The following is a 14115-nucleotide window of genomic DNA, read 5'->3' as shown; positions in this document are numbered from 1 at the left end:
ACACCTAACAGAATACCTTGGGGTGTCTTTTTTCTAAAATGGGGTCACTTGTGGGGTTCCTATACTGCCCTGGCATTTTACGGGCCCAAAACCGTGAGTAGTCTGGAAACCAAATTTCTCAAAATGACTGTTCAGGGGTATAAGCATCTGCAAATTTTGATGACAGGTGGTCTATGAGGGGGCACATTTTGTGGAACCGGTCATAAGCAGGGTGGCCTCTTAGATGACAGGTGGTATTGGGCCTGATCTGATGGATAGGAGTGCTAGGGGGGTGACAGGAGGTGATTGATGGGTATCTCAGGGGGTGGTTAGAGGGGAAAATAGATGCAATCAATGCACTGGGGAGGTGATCGGAAGGGGGTCTGAGGGTTTGGCCGAGTGATCAAGAGCCCACACGGGGCAAATGAAGGCCTGATCTGATGGGTAGGTGTGCTAGGGGGTGATTGATGGGTGGCAGTGACGGGGTGATTGATAGGTGATCAGTGGGTTATTACAGTGAACAACAGATGTAAATAATGCACTGGCGAATTGATAAGGGGGGGGGGGGGTCTGAGGGCAATTAAGCGTGTAGGCAGGTGATTGGGTACTCGCAAGGGGCAGATTAGGGTCTGATCTGATGGGTAACAGTGACAGGTGGTGATTGATGGGTAATTAGTGGGTGTTTAGGGTAGAGAACAGATGTAAACACTGCACTTGGGAGGTGATCTGACGTCGGATCTGCGGGCGATCTATTGGTGTGGGTGGGTGATCAGATTGCCCGCAAGGGGCAGGTTAGGGGCTGATTGATGGGTGGCAGTGACAGGGGGTGATTGATGGGTTGCAGTGACAGGGGGTGATTGATGGGTGATTGACAGGTGATCAGTGGGTTATTACAGGGAAGAACAGATGTAAATATTGCACTGGCGAATTGATAAGGGGGGGTCTGAGGGCAATCTGAGCGTGTGGGTGGGTGATTGGGTGCCCGCAAGGGGCAGATTAGGGTCTGATGTGATGGGTAACAGTGAAAGGTGGTGATAGGGGGTGATTGATGGGTAATTAGTGGGTGTTTAGGGTAGAGAACAGATGTAAACACTGCACTTGGGAGGTGATCTGATGTCGGATCTGCGGGCGATCTATTGGTGTGGGTGATCAGATTGCCCGCAAGGGGCAGGTTAGGGGCTGATTGATCGGTGGCAGTGACAGGGGGTGATTGACAGGTGATCAGGGGGGATGGATGCATACAGTACACAGGGGGGGGGGGGGGCTGGGGAGAATCTGAGGGGTGGGGGGTGATCAGGAGGGAGCAGGGGGCAGTTTAGGGTTAAAAAAATAATAGCGTTTACAGATAGTGACAGATGGGTGATTAGGGGGGTGATTGGGTGCTAACAGTGGTCTGGGGGGTGGGCAGGGGGGGGTGTCTGAGGGGTGCTGTGGGCGATCAGGGGGCAGGGGGGAAATCAGTGTGCTTGGGTGCAGACTAGGGTGGCTGCAGCCTGCCCTGGTGGTCCCTCGGACACTGGGACCACCAGGGCAGGAGGCAGCCAGTATAATAGGCTTTGTATACATTACAAAGCCTATTATACACTGTACGTGCGGCGATCCGGGTGCTAACCCGCCGGCTCTTCCGAACGGCCGGCGAGTTACAGCGTGAGGGGGGGAGCCAGTCGCCAGCGGCTGATCGCGTCACGAATGACGCGATCGCCGCATAACTACATCTGCCGTCGCCACCGATGGGCGTATTGCGGTCGTTTAGGCCCAGTCTTTGCCGCCGCCCATCGGCTGGGGGCGGTCGGCAAGTGGTTAAGTACAGTGCTATGTTAGCATCCATTAGTAATTACCCTCTCCAAATGAAAAGAAAAAAAAAACATAGTGCACACTACTAAGGTGTTTTACACATTTATTGTAACTCAAGAAAGTTTAAACAAGTCCTATCTTTCTGTGTTACAGATGTAAAATGAGCGCATTGGGAAAGCTGCTAGACACTAGTTGAACATTTCCTTTTTTAATAAACTGAGCATTGAAATTTCCAATAACTGTACTAGTATGTGGCCAGCATAATTTCTGATTGAGGTATACATAAACTAACAAGTCAGATAATAGTAAGCAATTCACAAGGCATGTGTGCTGGCCAGGCTATTCTTCAATGCATGCAGAGTAACCATACAGTATATAAATGAGGTTCAAAGTACTACCAATGGAGCCAATTTACTGAGCCAGATACACAGTAAACTGGAGCAAAAGTGCAGCAATTCCCAAGAGTGACTGATCAAGTTTCAGCTATTAAATAAAGATTCTATTCGTGAAGAGAACTGAAAAAATCGGCACAAGATGTGGACTTGGCAAGTCGGGGAATGCAGGTGCAATAAGCAATTGTGCCTCCAGTAGAATCAATATGACACGAAAGAGAAGAAAAAATAAAAAATTGTCCGGGCACCAATTGCAGAGTTGTCACCTATTTAATGATACACCCGACACCTTCAATGTACTTGCAAAAAATCTAGCCTTACAGCTGTTTCACGGGAGGACCCGCTTCTTCAGAGGCAGCAGATACGGCGTATCTGCTGCCTCTAAAGAAGCGGGTCTTACCGTGAAACAGCTGTAAGGCTAGATTTTTTGCATGTACATTGAAGGTGTCGGGTGTATCATTAAATAGGTGACTACTCTGCAATTGGTGCCCGGACAATTTTTTCTTCTCTTTCTTGTCAAAGATTCTAGCTGGCCACTGTGGCATGTACTCTACTATTTTTTCAATTATCTATCAGCACTTTGTCTACAAGCACAGTGGAGCTTTGCATTGGGTCTGACAATAGAATTCCATTGCTAATGGGATGCAATTATACTATAGTGGTATGTTCCCATCAACAAGTTAGCAGTGCAACTGAATCTGCTGTTATAACGCAGTGTATGCTCTGCAGAACCGCACAACGTGTGCGTGTGTTAGCAGTTGCAGTGAAGCATACCTTGTATGTACTGCATGTGTTGTTCCGCACACAACGAGCAATGTGAATTTCCCTGCCTTTGATTTTGCAGCATGTGCTGTGCAATACTCCACTGTGAACACAGCCTCATGGTAATTGTTTATATAGCTATGTTTTAGCAGCCCATATTAGTACGGACTAGAGGTGTAGAATGACATGCAGACAATTCTGGATAGCATACAAATTGTTCGCAGCTTGGAACTGAGCCAATCAGATAATTGCATCTCATTTACCATCTCTACTACCACACAAATCAGGTGGTTTTATACCCTGGTATTGTACTATATGTATGGGGAGCAAGCAACAAATTTACTGCTATGCCAAGTGGTTGAGACAGCAATCCAGCCGCATTAAACTTTTCTATAACGACTCTGCTATTCAAGCCACTGAGGATGGGGTCCTACAACCAGAAGAGCACAATGTGATCATGTACGTTTACATTTTTTTTTTTAAAAGACTCTCCATTTGTTTTCTAGCTGAAGTCAACCTTGATTGCTTTGCAGCTACATGTATGATATATGTAGGTAAAACATGTTAGCTGTCATCATACACAACCCTTCAGCATGAATGATAGCAAAGTGGCTTGATGGCTACACCTTTGCTATAGGCTGACTCTCACTAGCAATCAATGAAGCTGATTGGCAATTAAGAACACTTGTGCTATAGATGGTAAGCCAGTAATGCTAATAATGCCAGGCTGATCCACATATCATGTTAATGTTATCAGTTTATGCAGCTTGGAATGGGACAAAATCAGCAGCTAATGCATTTGATTGGTCTAATTCCAAGCTCCATATATTTTCATAAAACCTAAAATGTGCATCAACTTACACCGATTAGCATCTCATTGACAATCTCTTGTTCACACTAAAGGTGCATACACACATCAGACTACAGTCTTTGGAAAATGAAAGATCACAGACCAATTTTACCCCCTTCCATGTAGTATGAGAGCCATACCTACACAGTCTATTCTATGGAGCTGAACTCCCCATCAGACAGAAATCTTTGCAAGATGCTGCACACACAGATGCTGCACACATTCAAAAGATCAGTATCTGCAAAAGATCTGTTCCTGCCAAAAATCCATTCCTGCAAATTGCAATGATAGTCTATGAGATCTGCAGATCATCATACACACATGATTTAACTGACATTCATGTGCAGATCAGCTCCACCGGGATGGATTTTCAGATCTGCGGATGATTGCTTGATCTGCAGATGAATGTCAGTTAAATCATGTGTGTATGGTGATTTGCAGATCTCATAGACTATCATTGCAACTTGCAGGAATGGATTTTTGGCAGGAACAGATCTTTTGCAGATACTGATCTTTTGTGTCTGTACAGCATCTGTGTGTTTAGCATCTTGCAAAGATTTTTTTCTGATGTGGAGTTCAGCTCCATAGAAAAGACTGTGTAGAGTATGGCTCTCATACTACATGAAGAGTGGTAAGATTGGTCTGTGATCTTTCATTTTCCAAAGACTATAGTCTGATGTGTGTATGCACCTTTAGTTGTACAAATAAGATTGAAACAATAAGTATGGCTATGCATCTTAATAGCTGTAAGAAACCCTCTTCAGGTAATCATTGTGGTTTTAGGTAGTTTATGCAGGCTCATTCAGTATAATCAGCAAATGCTTATAATTGTAGACAAAGTATAGTACCCAACACCAATCAGATTCTAGCGCAGTCAGATCGGTACAAGATCACTTCGGATGGGGCTACATCTTATTCCTCTTCGCCCATCGTCAGTGCTCTCTGTAATGCATTGCTAGATGAGCCAAAATGTCTGTAAAAAAACTTCTAACAATCTAAAACAAAATTTTACAACTTCTTAGGGAATATGTGGCAATAAATGCACAACAATAATTACAGTATTTACAAATGCTGCAATGTTTCCTTAACAACAATTCAGCAAGTGAATATGTATACCTGCAAACAATCTGATGAATAGGAAATAATGGAATCCAACGCTGGCACTTATGAAGTGGAAATAGGAGGATGGAATGTAGAAAAACTGCTACTGGCATAATTCTGCAGTTAAGCTTCAATCTGGCATGAATGTATATTACCTCATCTTATTCCCATACACCTATATGAATGTACCTATGCTTCAAGAAAGCAGAAAGGAGGGCATTTACATAAAACTTGCCATAGGATGGTGTCAAGCACATACAGCTACTTACAGTCTTAGCTCCCAAAAGGGTGTACAGGCTATCCATGTATTGTGCACAGATGTAACTCCCTATGACCATAGATAGTGAAATGTGCGCATATAAGTTAGGAGGTCCTTCTCTTTATCGCAGAGATAATAGCATCCTCTTTCAAATTTACATTTGTCAGATAACAGGACAGTTTTGCACTTCACTACATTCCATTCTCAATAAGCTTGAGTCCAGAGAAGGTGGTAGTGTTTCTGGATTATATTGATACATATATTTTCTTCACATGCTGGGGTTTTACCTTGCTTCTGATAGAACTAGCTTTCAGACTTGTCCCTTGCATACAGAGACTTATTTGAATCATCTAAATCAATTTAATGTATTGTATTGTAGATGATGAAGCTAAACATGCTTTCAAATTTTACACCAAGGAATGTTATTTTTAAAATGTGGCACAATTTGCCTGCACAGCGTTAAAGTGGTGTAACCCTCCCCATCTTTACTGAGAAAATCAACCTCTCTGGGATGTTTTTTTTATATCTATATTATTGGCTTGTCAGTCAATGTAATTCACTGTGAGGTGTTCCACTATGTTTTGTTTTATTGGAGTTATGCATAACGCTAATGTTCCCGCTCGATGTGAACCTCTTCCTGATGCCTAACCTTAACTAAAGGTAATCTCACCCAACCCTGTCCCCTAACCCTCTATGATTAACCCTAACAGAATCTTATTTTTTTTCGTCTTCAGTGTTTCCACAGTAAAAATTGGGGGTTGCACTGGCTGCAATGTTAATTATGGACTTCAGTTTTGCATGATGAGTGATTAATAGGGGCACGGATATCGGCGGGATTAGTGTTAGGTAGAGGGAAAGTTAGCGTGAGAGTATTGCTAATTTTACAGATATTCTACTAGCACCTTCAGCCAGCTCTTAACCTACCACAGTGCCCTTTTTCAGCAGATGTGTTTTAGCAGTGTCGCTAAACATTTGGTGGCAACAATCACCACTGGCAACTGAAAAGGAGGTCTGGCTACTATGGAGTATTTTCCAGTGTGTATCCCTTTATTTTCACTGTAAATACAGTTGTAAGACAAAAGGAAGGGAAAGACAACCAAAGCTAGCAATGGCTGATTAATTAGCAAGTAGCAGATTAATTAACCAACAGCAAGAGCCTTCAACTGGTTATATATAAGTCACTCCATGAGTCAGAAAAGATTTGCTGTTCAAGGGATGTCCTCTACCTGCACTTAGCTGGGTCTTCCAATATCACATGGCATTATAAAATCATGTAAAATCATGAAGGTTTGGAAACACTAATTCTGAATAAACCAATCTGGATACTTGTTTAATTTTTTTTTCATAAATATGAACTTTTTTTTTTTTCAAAACCTTTGTTCTCATTTTCTGGTTGACAAGCCTTTATAAATTAGCTCCACAAGGAAATAAGATAGGTAATGAATATCAATTATTTCTTGACCCGAATTGAAAAAAAAAACGCGCCAGAATGGTAAAGCTTTGCAGTGACTAGTGGTCAGCAGAAATGCCTGGGCTTATTGCCCTCACACAAACCGACATTCTTACTAAGTTTTGCTTCTCAACTTGGACTGCACAACTTCTATTTCTGACATAATTTGAAGAAGTAGCAGTATTTCAGTACAAGCCTCTCTATATCACATCATAGTGCAGAATAGCGTTCTCTATATCACATCATTGTGCAGAGTATACGTTCAATAGTGGTTGAAATACAAATTCCTACTAGTCAAAAACGTTCTACGCTGCATTATATGCAGAACGGTATCCTTTGGAAGTTGAAGCTGCATCCAGTAGTGAATAAAAACATAATGTGGTTATTGTCCAATAACAAAAACAATGGAAACGGTGCAAAAGTGCCTCAGTGTTTTGGCCTCTTTTCGTGCTGGGATGTTGATGCTTGAGAGCTGGAAGATGCACTGGCTTCTGGTTCTGCTTCATGTAGACGTTTACGGCTTAAAACACTCTATGGAGTAACCATAAGGTGAAAAATAATTATTCAATTTCAGTAAATATATTTTGAGTACAAAATGAAGGATGCATTAAATCAAATAGAAAAACAATGTATGAGCATGCACATTTAGATCGTTGGCCATCACAGTGACCAGACGGTGGCCTTTCTGCAATTTATTAAATTTAAGTTCAGAAGCCGAGCAACAAGATGGCCGGTGATTTCATTTTAATGTCGATATTAAAGGGTCACTTAAGTAATCCAAAAAATATGAGTTTTACTCACCTGGGGCTTCCAATAGCCCCCTGCAGCTGTCTGGTGCCCACACCGTCTCCCTGCGATCCTCCTGGCCCCGCCGGCAGCCACTTCCAGTTTTGGTGACTGGAGCCAACAGGCTGGGAACGCGAGTGATTCTTCGCATTCCCGGCCGCAATATTGCCCTGTATGCTGCTATATGGTATATGATATATGCTACAGCAGCATACAGGGCGCTATTGTGGCCGGGAACGCGAAGAATCACTTGCGTTCCCAGAATGTCGGCTCCTGTCGCCGAAACCGAAAGTGGCTGCTGGCAGGGACAGGAGGATCGGAGGGAGACAGCATGGGCACAGGACAGCTGCAGGGGGCTATTGGAAGCCCCAGGTGAGTAAAAGTCATTTTTTTGGCATGACTTAAAGGAATACTATCGATTCACATATTTTTTTCAATTGACACAGGAATTGTTTGGGAAGTGCTGCGAAGTACTGGTGTATACATTTTAGTAGCAACTTCTTTGTTTACTGTTCTCAAAATACTTTCAAACTTAACACCAAAACTGACGGCAGCCTGAGCCATGAGGAGAGGGGAAATTCCCCTCACAATTGATCAGTTAACTCTATGTGTAACTGTGTGTGACAGAGAGAGAGAGAGAGAGCTCCCAACAGCTGCAGCTTCTGAGTCCTGTGTTTCTGACTGAAGTGAGCAGAGGAAATGTAACTAATTGTCACAGCTTTTCATACTGTTTTTGCTTTCAGAGTTTGATATGTTTGATATTTGCTTTCTATAGTCTGATATGCAACTCTGGCTGTGCATTAAAGCAGACACCCCTTCTGCAATTGATTTGTCCCAATATAGCTAAATCCTACCCTCAAATTACAGCGTTTGCCTCTGATATTTAACATGAAAAGTAGGAAAATGTTTACACAGCTACTTAGACATTTGTACATTGTCATTTTAGAACACTTGGGTATTAATAGTATTCCTTTAAGTGTCCCTTTAACCTCTTGCGCTTTCAAAATACATGCAATCAGACGACTAGGTACACAGACAGATAGGAAAACCTGTAGCTGTTGGAAATGGAGGACATTAGTTATCAAAGCACTGCAGTATTTTGCATTAAGCCAGTTCACTGAATATCAAGGAAGGAAATTATTCAAATAAAGTAAAAAAAGTGCGTCCAACATGTGTTTCATGAGCAATACCGATCCATATATGGGTGTGTCCTCACCGCAATGCCAAACCATACATGGGGGTCCCCCCCAAGCAATGTCACACCATATATGGGTGTGTCCTTTGAACAAATCCAAACCATATAAGGGTATGTCTCTGAGAAATACCAAACCATATATGGGTGTGTCCCTTGTGAAATTCCAAAGGATATAATCTGAGAATCTGAAGACACAACAATAAAAGTTGTTTAGATGATGCCTTTAATGTCTAACTGTAAAGGCAAAACATACGTTTCTTCCTTAGGCATGTTACCGAACTGTACAGTTAGTCATTAAAGGTATCACCTAAACAACTTTTGTTATGTCTTTGGATTAACAAAATATGTTTAGATAGTAGGCACTTTAATAATTACCAATGAAATTCTATATTATTATTGGAGGCATCCCTGTGTAATAGCGGAATAATACATCAGTTACCTTTGAAGGAGGAGGCATTGTGTGTACGGCATCATACATTAATCTCTCAGCTCTCCTTTTCATGTCGTCATCCTGAGAAGAATGAATAAGACAGAACTGTTATGGCTTACCACATATTGCTCACAGCACATCTCAGCTGTAGCACAAGTGTACAGACATTTCATGCTAAAATTTTATTCTTAGAAAATAAATAAAATAAACTGCTCAAATCTAAGCAAGTATTTAAAATCGTCCAACTGCTTTCAGTCACAGCAGCTTTCTTGCGACCAGGAACCTTTAGACCTTGTGCCTGTGCAGTAGAGTGGACCCGATAGGGAACAGCTATTTCCGCCGGAGCCAGAGTGGAGAGCTGCTAGTGTGCATGCACACAGGGTGCATGCAACAAGCAGACTTTTGGAGGTCCCAGCACTGGATCCCCCCTGCTGAGGAGGACGGAGAAGCCTATTTAGGATCCAGAAGGTTCCCGCGCCTGAGGTAAGCACCCCCCAGAGGCATTTTTTTCCTTCAGGTTCTCTTTAAGTCTTAAGGTGCCCATAAACTGTACAATAAAACTGTACAATATTTTCATCAGATTCAATCTTTCAACGCAACATTTACAATCGAATTGTACAGAAAACAGCACATTGTTTGGCAAAAATCAATGAAGTTACACAGCTGGGGGGGTGGGATGATGGGGGGTAAGGACCAGTTACTGGATTGTGTCATACATTTCGTTACAGAGCAGCATCCCTTGTGAAGCAGTGGGCTCTTCCTCAGTTCAACCCCATCAGCAAGGTGAAAGGGGCCACTAATTTATTTTTTAAGCTACACTAATGGCATCATGGTAAAAATGTATTCTTTGACAGATGTCCTTTAAATGTAATTGGTGGAAAATGCCAAAATTCAAGGCTGTAAACCAATGCTGCAGCACAATGGGCCAAGCATGCATCCAGAACTTGTCATTTACAGCAGATCTGAAGCCTTTAGGGCTGTTTTGCACTTGGAATCGTGATTGTATGTATGCCCACTGCACACGTTGCGGACACAATTATCACTCAATCTAACTGGTGTCACATTGCAATTGTGTTTGCAACAGAAAAACATTTTTTTGTTGAATAGCAAGAAAATCACACAGCACTGTGATTGCTATAAGATTTTCCTACACTCCTATAAAACTTTCCACACAAGTGCAAACACACAAGAAATACAGCAGGACTGATGCTTGCGATCAGGTAAAATCGCATTCTAATCACACTTATGGAATCTTAACCATGCTTTTTCCATTAGCAAGCCCATAACTTGGTGATTTTCTATAAGTATGCAACTCTGAATGCATGCTTGGCCTAGAAGGGTAAAAAGAAATGATTTGCATAGCTCTACCTACTGTCCCTGAAGTGATACATTATGGTCTTGTTTTATGGGTATATCCTGGAAACGATGGCCTGCAACTACCTTCTATTTTAAATAGGCAATAACTCCTTTCCATAGCTTTTAGGCTCCTTTCACTTTCCTCTTGGTAGTTCTGGTTATCCATAACTTTAGGTGGGTTAATAGGGAGGTGTCAAGAATGTGACTTACTAAAAGTAGTAGAGACTGAGCCATTACCTGTAGCCAAGGGTGTTCCAAAGCCTCCTTTGTTGTCAGTCTTTTTTCAGGATCAACAACCAACAATTTCTTTACAAGATCTAAAGCTAAAGAAAAATGTTATGCTCACTTCAGCTATACTAGAGATTCATATTTAAATTAAACTTACAAGCCAGAAAACCTATTCTAAGAAGTTACAATGATAGGAACAGAAAAGGCTCAGATAGCACCAACTGCAGTTTTTAAGGCATAGTCCTGATGTTCATACAACCATTAATGATACAACAGCTGACATACACATGAAATCAACAACGCATGGAAAAGTGGGAAGCAATGGAATAAATATTGTGTTTACTACCTGGCTTTGATATATTCTGCCAAGCAGCAGGGATGAAGGTGTAATGTCCTCCTGTGATTTGCTCTCTCAGAGGAATCTTCGAATTTTGTTCTGAAAAAGGTGGGTATCCACTAAGGCTACAATACAGTGGGAGAAATAAATTCACAACTGGAACCCTTTAGCACTGCTGTGAACATATAAGTTTTACTGGCTAAAGAAAATTATATTAGGTTATTTCTTTTACTCAGAGCAGTCTGATTTCAGAAGACCTTATACAGAGTAAAGCTGACCACACACTAGGACAGTGATCTGCAAACTTGGCTCTCGAGCTGTTAGGGAACTACAAATCCCACAATGCATTGCGAGGGAGTCTGACAGCCACAGTCATGATTCATAAAGGCAAATGCATTATGGGACTTGTAGTTCCCTGACTGTGGCTGTCAGACTTCCTCGCAATGCATTGTGGGATTTGTAGTTCCTTAGGCCAAGAATAGAGAAAAAAAAAAAAAAGTTAGCTACCTGCGTCAGCTTGTAAGGCACGGAGGACGCCGTCCGCGCCCTCCCGCCGGGTCCCCGCCACTCAATAGCCCCCCCGAACGGTCCCTGACCGCGCGGCCCGGGTCGGGCTCTCCAGCCTGTACAAAGATGGCGGCCGGAGCTGCTGCGCAGCTCTAAGGCCAACCCCCCGATCCACGCTACAGGAAACAGCCTGTTAGGCTGGCTTCAGCATGTAGTGTTGGTGGTGGTATAGTGGTGAAGTGAGCTACCTACCACACACTCAGACCTGGGTTCAATTCCTGGCCAAGACCTGGGTTCAATTCCCAGCCAAGGTATGTAAGCTGGCTTTTGAAATTCTACAATTCTCTGGAGGACGAGACCCTCCTCCCTCCTGGAGGAGGGAGGGAGAGAGGAAGGAGGAAGGAAGGGAGGTAGGAAAGGACAAAGGGAATAGTGTATAGGGTCTATGGGCTACCCTATAGCATAAACAAGGTTCCTTTTGCGATTATTTTAATTTTTCCGTCGGAATCCGCGGAATTTCGTAAAAATCTGGCGAAATTTTCATAGCGACGGAATTTAGACCTGCCGGAATCCGCAAATTCCGGCGGAACGGAATTCGTTCGTTCCGATCATCCCTAGTACTGAGATCAGGGGAGCACCAGTCGGTTACTATTCCTGATCTGTACTGAGATCAGGGAGCATCAGTCGGTTACTATTCCTGATCTGTACTGAGATCAGGAAGCATCAGTCGGGTTACTATTCCTGATCTGTACTGAGATCAGTGAGCACCAGTCGGTGGTTATTCCTGATCTGTACTGAGATCAGGGAGCATCAGTCGGTTACTATTCCTGATCTGTACTGAGATCAGGGAGCATCAGTCGGTTACTATTCCTGATCTGTACTGAGATCAGGGAGCACCAGTCGGTGGTTATTCCTGATCTGTACTGAGATCAGGGAGCATCAGTCGGTTACTATTCCTGAGATCAGGGAGCATCAGTCGGTTACTATTCCTGATCTGTACTGAGATCAGGAAGCTTCAGTCGGTTACTATTCCTGATCTGTACTGAGATCAGGGAGCATCAGTCGGTTACTATTCCTGATCTGTACTGAGATCAGGGTGCATCAGTCGGTTACTATTCCTGATCTGTACTGAGATCAGGGAGCATCAGTCGGTTACTATTCCTGATCTGTACTGAGATCAGGAAGCTTCAGTCAGTTACTATTCCTGATCTGTACTGAGATCAGGGTGCATCAGTCGGTTACTATTCCTGATCTGTACTGAGATCAGGGAGCATCAGTCGGTTACTATTCCTGATCTGTACTGAGATCAGGGAGCATCAGTCGGTTACTATTCCTGATCTGGACTGAGATCAGGAAGCTTCAGTCGGTTACTATTCCTGATCTGTACTGAGATCAGGGAGCATCAGTCGGGTTACTATTCCTGATCTGTACTGAGATCAGGGAGCACCAGTCGGTGGTTATTCCTGATCTGTACTGAGATCAGGGAGCATCAGTCGGTTACTATTCCTGATCTGTACTGAGATCAGGGAGCATCAGTCGGTTACTATTCCTGATCTGTACTGAGATCAGGGAGCATCAGTCGGTTACTATTCCTGATCTGTACTGAGATCAGGGAGCATCAGTCGGTTACTATTCCTGATCTGTACTGAGATCAGGGAGCATTAGTCGGGTTACTATTCCTGATCTGTACTGAGATCAGGGAGCATCAGTTGGTTACTATTCCTGATCTGTACTGAGATCAGGGAGCATCAGTTTGTTACTATTCCTGATCTGTACTGAGATCAGGGAGCACCAGTCGGTGGTTATTCCTGATCTGTACTGAGATCAGGGAGCATCAGTCAGAAGTTTGGTAGGACTAGCACTGCCTAGTATGTGACCAGTTCACGTTAGGTAATAAAACAGACTAGTGTTGCTTCGGCAATTTGTCTACTTTCTCATCCTTCTGAAAGTATAAATAAGCTACAACAAGCTTACCACACAAAGAGTATGACTCCTAAACTCCAGTAATCCACCGCACTGCTGTAACCTGCTGTGCCCAGTGTACTCAGCACCTCCGGAGCCAAATAGGTGGGAGTTCCACATAAGGTCTTCATTAAAGAGGTTTCTCCAAGAATTTTGGACTGGCCAAAATCTGTGATCTACACAATGGAAGGAAAGTGGGATCATAAAATGAAACAGTTACTTTATTGAATATAACGTAATGAATTAAACTGCTTATTTTTTTACAATATTCCTTTATAAATGGTTTACTCGGTGTTTGCCCATTATAAAATATTTCCTAACCCTAATTTACATTGTTAAATGTATCACAGGTGGTGACATCTTTACTGCTGGTAATTGCAACACTTGGAATGTTTGTTTACTGTGTGTCCTGAAGCCAGAGAAAAGAATGTCTGGTCTCCCAGAATGCTCTAGGAGGAGAATTCCACATAACAAAACAGCCAAGGTCAAACATCTCTGGGAGGGTGAGGCTACATACCAATTTACAGCAATATATAAATATAGGAAGTGTTTCAGATGCTGAAACCAGGAAAATTACCATAAAAGTGGGTATCTGGAATAATTTACTGCATTCTACTACATGTCACGACACTGCCTCTTTAAATTACAAATCAGAAATGACTCCTGACACTACTCTGAGAACATATCTGTGTAAAGCTTTGCTGCACATCCCTTCTACACTCATCAA

The 14115-nt window shown here is 42.8% G+C and overlaps 1 protein-coding gene across 4 annotated transcripts in view; it reads right to left on the bottom strand.

Annotated features, from left to right (window-relative positions):
* Nucleotides 1-4454: 4454 nt before the first annotated feature.
* CHEK2 (checkpoint kinase 2) overlaps nucleotides 4455-14115 on the bottom strand; it is an 81109-nt gene continuing 71448 nt past the window's right edge. For all 4 annotated transcript variants that reach the window (XM_068238733.1, XM_068238734.1, XM_068238735.1 and 1 more), the window contains exons 11-15: nucleotides 13401-13564; nucleotides 10929-11044; nucleotides 10592-10677; nucleotides 9008-9079; nucleotides 4455-7118 (exon numbers count right to left, since the gene is read on the bottom strand). In XM_068238733.1, the coding sequence (XP_068094834.1) occupies nucleotides 7014-7118; nucleotides 9008-9079; nucleotides 10592-10677; nucleotides 10929-11044; nucleotides 13401-13564 (543 nt within the window). In that variant the 3' untranslated portion in view covers nucleotides 4455-7013. The remainder of the gene's footprint in view (nucleotides 7119-9007; nucleotides 9080-10591; nucleotides 10678-10928; nucleotides 11045-13400; nucleotides 13565-14115) is intronic.

The sequence above is a fragment of the Hyperolius riggenbachi genome, chromosome 1 (genome assembly GCF_040937935.1).
Source record: "Hyperolius riggenbachi isolate aHypRig1 chromosome 1, aHypRig1.pri, whole genome shotgun sequence".
NCBI classification, from domain to species: domain Eukaryota; kingdom Metazoa; phylum Chordata; class Amphibia; order Anura; family Hyperoliidae; genus Hyperolius; species Hyperolius riggenbachi.
The sequence above is the reverse complement of the archived record's forward strand: the minus strand, read 5'-3'. Positions and strand labels throughout refer to the sequence as shown.